We start from the raw sequence: 9,692 nt of genomic DNA, 5'->3' as shown, positions 1-9,692 counted from the left end.
AAGAAAAAATCCAAATTGCAGCAAAAGAGCACTGGGCACAAATGCTACCTTTCAAGTCGCGACCACACTTCTATGAAGAATAATAAAAAGGTTATCTCATCTATCTCTAAATAGCATACGCAACAGTCATGAGTTTATTTTCCTCTTTATTTTATTTTATTCATTTTGCATGAAAAGTCTATCAGTCATAGATTGATAACTGAAATGTCACTAGTAGGGCAAAACATCTCATGTGGTCCCTCTACTTCTCAAATTTGATCAAATCAACCATGTCCCTTAAATTGGAAATCAACTCCACTTCCAGTTACGGATTTGAGATCCTCCACTTGATTACATCATAACAATTGGCATTTAGCTGGCCATTTAACTAGTAATGGAATTAGAGGAAGGGACTGGCATCACCTTTACTTAGAAAAAAAGGGTTGATTTGATCTATTTTGAAGTAAAAGGTTTGATTTAACCAAATTAAGAAAGTAGGAGGCTGCGTGTGATTTGTAGCAAATCACTAGCAGTATAAGACAGTAAACGGGTTTTGGATTCTACAAAGCAGATAAAAGGGAAACCAAAACTTATTCTTGAAAATGAAGTCAGAAATTATATATAGCAAAAGAAGAGAACTCTGGATCAGTTTTCCATCTTAGCTAACAGTTTTACAATTACAAGACAAGATCACAAAAAACTCCACTCAAATCTCATGCAGTTATAGACAGGGATAAGAAACATACCAAAGGTTCCCCAGAATGATTGAATATGGTCTCATTGAATTATTGAATTATTATCAGGGAAAATCTTCTTGCTCCTTTTAATTCCTATAACCATCTTCATTATCTCCTCTATTTTTTCTTGAATTACTCTAGTATAATAGAGGGGGGGGGGAAATTCACCTTTGGACATACCTGTTAGAGTCTTATATGATGGAAACAGAGCAAGTGGCAGAGGACGATTGCCATGTCAGTAATGGTGCAAGAAAGATTCTCTTGGGAAAGTACGAGATGGGGAGGTTGTTAGGACAAGGAACGTTTGCTAAGGTCTACAGAGGGAAGAATCTTGTGACAAAAGAAAATGTTGCAATCAAAGTGTTGCACAAGGGGCAGGTCAAGAGGACAGGATTAATGGAGCAAATCAAGAGAGAAATCTCAATTATGAATCTTGTGAAGCATCCAAATATAGTGGAGTTGAAAGAAGTGATGGCTACCAAATCAAAGGTTTTCTTTGTTATGGAGTTTGTGAAAGGTGGTGAGTTATTTGCCAAAATCAAGAAGGGAGGGCAGGAGGAAGAACTTGCAAGAAAATATTTCCAACAGCTGATTTGTGCAGTTGATTATTGTCATAGTCGTGGCGTTTCTCATCGTGATTTAAAGCCCGAAAACTTGCTTTTGGATGACAAAGAAGACTTGAAAGTGTCCGATTTCGGGTTTTCTGTTTTGCCTGAGCAGAAATGGAACGATGGTTTGCTGCACACACGGTGTGGCACCCCTGCATATGTGGCTCCAGAGGTTCTGAGAAAGAAGGGTTATGATGGTGCTAAAGCTGATACCTGGTCTTGTGGCGTTATTCTATTCGTTCTGCTTTCAGGGCACTTGCCCTTTCGCAATGAGAACGCCATGAAGATGTATGTGAAGATTTTAAAGGCTGAATATGAGTTCCCACCGTGGATTTCCAGGGATGCCAAGAGGTTGATTTCCAATCTTCTTGTTGTGGACCCTGAGAAGAGAATTACAATCCCTGAGATCAGGGCAAATAGTTGGTTCCAAAAAGGTCTTGCTCAATCTACTGTATCTCCTAATGATTTAGAAGATTCTGAAAACGGAGTTAGAAGTGAAGATCAAGAGGAATTTCCAGGAAAAACCGGATCAAAGCATTCGCCGCCTTTTTATAATGCTTTTGAACTCATATCTTCAATGTCGTCAGGATTTGATTTATCAAGTTTGTTCGAGACCAAGAGAAGAAGGGGTTCGATGTTCACTTCAGAATGTCCTGCATCAATGATCCTATCAACGTTGAAGTCCGTGGCAAAGAAGTTGAACTTTAGAGTGGCAGTGAGTGATACAGAATTCAAGGTGAAATTGCTAGGAAAAGAGGAGGGACGGAAGGGGAAGCTGGCAGTGACAGCAGAGGTGTTTGAGTTGGCTGCCGAGCTTGCGGTCGTCGAGTTATCCAAGTGCTCTGGTGACACTTTTGAGTACACCAAATTCTGTGAAGAAGATGTCAGGCCTGCCCTAAAAGATATAGTTTGGAGCTGGCAAGGTGATAATATTGATTCTCATGAAGGCCAAGTAGGAACAAGTAATTAGGATGGTTAATGGTCGTTAATTGACAAAAGACCTCAAAATTAGAACTCTAACGGTCGCTAGTTTTACATATTTGCTTGTTTTAGGCTTTATAATTGTGTGTTGTGTAGTGTTATTAATGCGAATATACGGGCATGTAATTTGTCTAAACAAGAGATTAGTAGAGAGGATTGATGATTTTCCCGTACTTAGGTTAGTTTGCTTCTAGCTTTCCTTCTCATTGTTAAAATGGATATCAAAAATAATTTGTAATTTTTCCCAAACATGCTCGAAAGAATGTCTGTTTCAGGAAATTTGTACGTTTTCTCGGCCATAATGATCTTCTTTATCTCTCTCCCTTGCGTAGTTATGATGGATTTGTCAAATGGGTTATAAAGGGCTTGGAGCTAAACTTGTACCCTTTTGCAACGATTGGTTGGTCATGATCCAAGAAACCCGATTTAAAACTCATCAAAATTCAATAACGTTAAAACTAAGAAATTAAAAAAAAAATGCAAAACAACGACAACTATGCAAAATAGAATTCACCTACAACTATCGGGCTGTTTTCCGATCACAACAAGGTCTAAATACGGAATTTAAGTATAGTTGAGCCTAAGAAAGCATCTCAGAGCAGCTCAATGGACCTGTTTTTTCTTCCAAAAGGTGGGCTCACAAATCCTCCTGGAAAGGATAACAGCGTCTCCAGCTTCTAATCTTTCCCACGAAATCGAATTGCATTGATGGAGATATTTGGAGTTGGAACCTAAAACCTCAATTTTGAAACATAGTTCTCTTGCTAACTCATCCAAGGATCTTGTTGTTTTGTAAGAAGAAAGTCAATGTTCACAAGTTAACTTGAATTTTTATTAGAATTCAAATACAGGCATATGAAGTTCTATTAGAATCAGGAATACATAAGCATTGATTCAGAATCGGAGAAAGGCAGATATACCATCGATCCTTCAAACACAGAGACTTTCTTCAGCTGAAGATTGTCTAACATGGAAAAGATGGTTGGGAAGTTTAATTATTTGAAACAAGACAGCACTTTGTGATGGATCTGTGTCACGCTAATCCTTCTGGAAATAAGACATGACTGTAAGCACAGTTTGCACCAGGGTGAATAGAAGCAATGCAACAGCAGCTAAAAACGAGAGCAGTGCCCATGGACTGTTGAAATAATCACGCTTCAGTTTCGCCATCCATACATTGCGCTTCCGATTGCAATGCTCCTTCACACCGTCGAATACTTTATTATAACAAAAGTAAAAGAGACGACGATGGGAGAACGTGACATTTATGCCTAGCTTATTGAACAAGGAGCAGACCGTTTCATCATCGCCCAACCCATTTTCAATAATTCCCGAGTGTCGAAGTATCTGCACATCTTCTTGAGTGTTGATTAAACAATCCATCAGTGTTATATAATCAGTAACGTACGGATGTTGGCGCTGAGAGCACTGTTCATAGGCAACAAGATTTCGGAACAGCGACTCTGTTCTGTCATCAACTTTCAAACATGGGATTTCTATCGTGCCATTTTCCGAGAAGACAACATCAAACAACCTCCATGATCCCTCTCGCTTTTTTAATTTAATGCCAGCTTCTTGCAGCTCTTTGGCATTGCGTATGAAATTCCAATCGTTGCCGTTTGGTGATTCAGTCGAATCAGGCGGCTGATACCCAGCATGATATAACATGACCAGAAGATGCTTGCATTCATTCTCATGAATTATATGGTTTCCTAAGCCTCGAAATATCTGCTGGCAAAAATTTAAGGCCATACCAAAGAAGTCTTTTTCGCTCTGCCCAGACGTCATAGTAAACAACTTCAGAAGAACAAAGAATGGAAGTTGATTCTCAAGTAACATCGTATCAGTTTCTATGCATGGGAGGATCCAAGGCACTTCGAAAACAGGGTCAGCTTCACCGCTTACTCCTCGAGTATTGTTACACTTGCGAATAAGCTCAACAATGAAGCAACCATCAAGAAGCAACATTTCAACAAATTCATCCTGGCCTAGACTTACTTCGGACTGATCATAAAATTTACGAGCTTCTTCTTCCACCCCAATCTGTTGGGCGGAATCCGGCGACCGGTGATGTACTGATTATTGCTCATCGGAGGGGCAAGCACACTGGGACACAATATTTTACGTGGTTCGGCAAAACCGCCTACATCCACGGGAGAGAGTCCATTTTATTAGAGTAGAGAAAGAATACAATAAATACATGGAGGAGGATCATCCACTCAACTCACATCTCTGCTGCTCTTGCAGCTGCAGGGCTGCTGCCATGGGCAGCAGCCCTTTCTCTTCTCTTTCTCTTCCACTCTCTACAATTCTCACATTCTCACCCTCTCAATCTTGCTCTCAAATATAAGCCTCCTTTATAGGCATTCTCTAGCACATGTAGGGGACAAGACTCCCTTAAAACATGCCACCATTAGTGGCACTAATGATGCTGCCACTTGCTTGGTGGTGGTGGCCACTTTGTTTGGTGGTGGGGTAGTCCCACTAATGGCAATACCTAACAATCACCCCCTTTGCCATTTATGTGGGCAATTGTTCTCTTGCTTCATCAGCACAAGCTTGCATTCTGCAGCTTTTCCAAGCTTACCATTCCGAGAGCGTCCGTGGCCAAGTTTACAGGTACTCGCCAAACCTTTCAATCACCAGAGTCACCAAAGCACACCCTTGCTTACACCAAAGGATCACTTCAACCAGATGGTCTCACACATCACATCTGAAGAGTGTTAACGCTTGTCTCTGGGACAGAACATTCCCCTTCGAGCGTATCATCCATGCTCGGTCCGGAATGATTCATCAAGCCTCACACCAAGGCTTACAACACCCCCTCAAACTGATATTCCCAAGTGCGACAGTCATTATCTGAGTATCTCGATATGATCACAAGCCCACCACTCTTCCAAGAGTCTACTCATCCAGGAGTTGCGTCTGCCCTCTGTTCCACCGTAGGAACCACGCCTTACTTCTCCATGAGTCTCTCGCTCTTAGTCGTAAGAGTCCAGGTAGCTCTCCACCTTTAACCATGGGGACAGCCCATTAAAGGTTGATCCATATTTGTCTTTATATTCTGAGTATTACAATGCCATCTCCGAGCTCACCACCTTGACAAGAGTCAACTCGTTCCCGGAACCTGCGCATGCCCTCTGCTCCTTCATAGCAGCCGCGTCTTAATGCTCCACAAGTTATCCACTTATTGTCCAAGGCAAATGTCTTCTAGCTCATTGATCTTTAGCATGGGGGCAATATCCATGAAAGTCAATCCTGCATTTGTCTTCATACTCATCATAGCCACTTCATTGGCTATCCATCTGTCCACTTATATCTAGCCATCACATCGGCTCTGGGGCGTTCTGAACTGGGCTCATATCATGGCCCACACACCTTCTCATGAGGTGTCTCCGCTCGTCGTCATGTGGCGGTTTGAACTGGGCTCACATCGTGGCCCACACCTTCCATCTGAGGTGTCTACGCCCGTTGTCTTGGGCGACCTGATCTTGAGCTCATTTCATAGCCCTCACACCTTCTCTCTAAGGTGTCTCCGCCCGCTGTCACGGGGCGGTCTCATCCTTCTTCATTGGGGATGACTCCAGTGGCTCCAAGATTCTCTACCACCATGTGGACTTGGGAGAGATTACTGCCACTGACTACATAGAAAGAGAAAGTTGCGGTATACTCCTCGCAATCCTCCACCTCGATTTCTATGTTTGGAGCTTCTATGCCTTTCTGCTTGACAGCTCCACCTACACCACTCTCTTTGGTGTCTTCGCCTTTTATCATAGGCGGTCGCCTTTTATCACAGGCGTTTGCACCCCCTCAATTAGGTGCCTCTGCAACAGCTCTCTTTCCATCCTTGCATGCATTGGAAAGGTCTTTGCCTGTTGTCTTCATCAAGAGCATAAAAGACTTCCTGTTGTACAAACTTTAACAGTCTCTGCTCTGAGCTTCATCTAGGAACTCTTCTTCTCCTTGCACCTGTTGTCTCATTACAGTACCTCGTTAGGATCCTTCGGGTACTCCTGCACAATCTCCGTGTGCCCTCGTGCAATATCTGTTCTCCAGATTTCTCCCTATTCCTTGCTTATGTTTGACAGCAGCTCATCCTGTCACAACACCTGTCCAAGTCAAAATAGGGTGCCAATCTTCATCCCCTTGCTGTATTTCTCTTCCATTATCAGGGTCTTCATCAATTCTCCCCTCGAGAAATCACAGTCACCGAATCTAACTTCTTTGGAGAAATCACCACTCCATCAGATCCTTGATCATATGGAACCCAACTGTTCCTTTGTGCCGTCATCTTGCTAGTCTTCAACAGTTTCATAACAAACTGTCACATATACGAAAATAGTACCGTATGGATAATCCTTCCACTAAGCAAGTTCCCAGGAAAGATTGGAGGGGTCACACTGGTCCCGCTTAAAACCTAATCTCCTAGACAGAACTTCTTAGGCCATATATATCTATCGTACTGTCTCTTCGTATATACAACCATTTGCTAGCTTTGTTGCGGCTTTCCTTTACAAGTGATCTGGGATATACAGGTTTAATACATGATTTCTCAACATCTGGCGAGACTACCAGTGCTTAGATTCGACAAGATTGGTCTTCATCAGTTTTCACTCTACACCTCAAATCGTCCACATCTCGGGTGTCCTGAGTGTCCCAATTTTGCCTTCCATCAAGGCATTAAAATTTTCCCATTTAACAGTTCAGCACATGTAATTGGGTAAACATATGCACCTTTTTCTTCTTCATCTCCATCGACCACCATGATGACCTTCAGATGCCTCCTGATCGGGCAATCTCTCTTCAATAATTCACCACTGCCATTTTCGGTCTCGAATCTCAACGATCGGAACGTACCATTGCATCCGGAATGATCAACTTAGCTGGAAACATGTCTTGAATCGTCCAAATCACACATCAGATGGCTAAGATTTGATCAAAACAATTCTGACCTGATCAACGGCTCAGATTCACTATCAGATCCGGTTGCACGTAGACTCTGCTGCACAGAACCCTTTCCCTCGGCTCGGCTCGGCTCTCCTTTAGCTCGGCTCGGCTCCACTGGCTCGGCTCCGCGGCGATGACGTGGCAGTGGGCCCCACTTAGTTGACGTCACCATTATGTCATGCTGATGTCATCATGGGCCATGCTTACTGTGCATGATGACGTCACAAATTACGTCATGATGACGTCATCCTTATCCGGGTCAGCCACGTGGGTCGGGTCGTCTGGTATTCGGGTTGGGTCAGCCCATCCGGGCGAAGAAGACGCGTGTGACGCGTGGCGCGCGTCTGCGCGCGTGGCCAGTCTCTTCGTCGGCGCGTGACGGCGCGTGTGGCCATTTCCAGCGTCCGATTTCGACGCGGTTTTCACCAGTGGCTTCGTCTTGTCCTCCTCTACACAGTGGTATGGTCAAAATACAATTTTGACAACTTTCATTTTTGAGCAAAAATCAAACACCACTTTAACCATATGCTCTGATACCAATTGTTGGGCGGAATCCGGCGACCGGTGATGTACTGATTATTGCTCATCGGAGGGGCAAGCACACTGGGACACAATATTTTACGTGGTTCGGCAAAACCGCCTACATCCACGGGAGAGAGTCCATTTTATTAGAGTAGAGAAAGAATACAATAAATACATGGAGGAGGATCATCCACTCAACTCACATCTCTGCTGCTCTTGCAGCTGCAGGGCTGCTGCCATGGGCAGCAGCCCTTTCTCTTCTCTTTCTCTTCCACTCTCTACAATTCTCACATTCTCACCCTCTCAATCTTGCTCTCAAATATAAGCCTCCTTTATAGGCATTCTCCAGCACATGTAGGGGACAAGACTCCCTTAAAACATGCCACCATTAGTGGCACTAATGATGCTGTCACTTGCTTGGTGGTGGTGGCCACTTTGTTTGGTGGTGGGGTAGTCCCACTAATGACAATAACTAACACAATCATGGCCTCAACATATCTTTCCACGCTACTTTCTCCTCTGCGTTTAAGAAGCTTTTCTAGATAACGTTCTTTATGTTCTTCCATCATCTTCAAGCTATCTTTTCCACGATGATAAGGGCCGATGGAGAGGATTTCCGGCTCAAATGCCTTTTCGTTTACATGGCGGAGGCGACTAGGAACCTTGAAAATACTGCATGTTGAGTGATTAATAGGCGCTGTAAGCTTTTCGTTGATTTTAACGATTAAAGGGTCACAGCGACTCATCTCTTTTACCTGAAATAAATGGATAAAAAAATGTTTTAAAAAAGTCCCATCGATTCATCCAAAACTTTATTTTGAATATAATTAAAAATGTGCGTGTTACTGATGTCTTTTCTATGGACAAGAAACATATTGATTATAAAAAAAAAAAAAAAAAAAAAATCACGATGGTTAAGATAAAGAATCATAAATATATCATATAAATCAACATTGAAGATACGATGTGTCTATGAAGGCACATGCCCACAGAGTTAAAACTCATAATAATTGGTTGGTCCATGATCCAAGAACCCCGATTTAAAACTCATCAAAATTCAATAACGTTAAAACTAAGAAATTAAAAAAAAAATGCAAAACAACGACAACTATGCAAAATAGAATTCACCTACAACTATCGGGCTGTTTTCCGATCACAACAAGATCTAAATGCGGAATTTAAATATAGTTGAGCCTAAGAAAGCATCTCAGAGCAGCTCAATGGACCTGTTTTTTCTTCCAAAAGGTGGGCTCACAAATCCTCCTGGAAAGGATAACAGCGTCTCCAGCTTCAAATCTTTCCCACGAAATCGAATTGCATTGATGGAGATATTTGGAGTTGGAACCTAATACCTCAATTTCGAAACATAGTTCTCTTGCTAACTCATCTAAGGATCTTGTTGTTTTGTAAAAAGAAAGTCAATGGCACTTCACGATTCACAAGTTAACTTGAATTTTTAATCAAATTATATTAAATTAATTTTTAATAATTTTTTTAAGTTTGACCCTTGTCAAGTTCTAGTCAACCTGTTAGATCAAATTACGTTTAATAAAGAAATTAGCACAACTAATCATAGTACACAGAACCAATTTGGCTAGGAACTCAGGTTTGTAGTTTATTGTTTCAATTGGCATGGTAACCAGTACTTGGACTAGTAAATAATATTGATGATGTTGATGCCATAACTTGTGTATGATGAGTTGGTGACATTTGGAAAAAAAAAAAGGGAATAAATTAAGCTTCAAGATTTATTATATATCCACTGCATTCTAAATGTATGGTTGACCGATGCCATGAGAAAGAAAGAAAAGAAACCTCATCCGATTTAACATTCCTAATATTAATTACATCTCAAAATAATTAATTTTATCGATTTCATCCCAAGCTACTCGATGTTAGGCAATTTCCCCATTGAAAT

At 41.8% G+C, this 9,692-nt stretch overlaps 2 protein-coding genes across 2 annotated transcripts; one reads left to right on the top strand and one right to left on the bottom strand.

Moving 5' to 3' along the window:
- The first annotated feature begins 752 nt into the window (after window positions 1-752).
- Window positions 753-2,478, top strand: LOC118054654 (CBL-interacting serine/threonine-protein kinase 5). The gene has a single exon (XM_035066302.2). The coding sequence runs from the start codon at window positions 912-914 to the stop codon at window positions 2,292-2,294; it is 1,383 nt and encodes a 460-aa protein (XP_034922193.1). The 5' UTR covers window positions 753-911; the 3' UTR covers window positions 2,295-2,478.
- Window positions 2,479-3,131: 653 nt separating this feature from the next.
- LOC118054571 (UPF0481 protein At3g47200) lies at window positions 3,132-8,520 on the bottom strand. The gene is made up of 2 exons (XM_035066208.2): window positions 8,127-8,520; window positions 3,132-4,380 (listed from the first exon to the last, which is right to left on the bottom strand). Exons 1-2 carry the CDS (start codon window positions 8,518-8,520, stop codon window positions 3,344-3,346), a joined length of 1,431 nt encoding a protein of 476 aa, XP_034922099.1. The 3' UTR covers window positions 3,132-3,343.
- Window positions 8,521-9,692: the final 1,172 nt, after the last annotated feature.

Source organism: Populus alba, chromosome 3 (genome assembly GCF_005239225.2).
Source record: "Populus alba chromosome 3, ASM523922v2, whole genome shotgun sequence".
Classification (NCBI taxonomy): domain Eukaryota; kingdom Viridiplantae; phylum Streptophyta; class Magnoliopsida; order Malpighiales; family Salicaceae; genus Populus; species Populus alba.
Note: the sequence above shows the minus strand (reverse complement) of the source record. Positions and strands in the feature narration are given on the sequence as shown.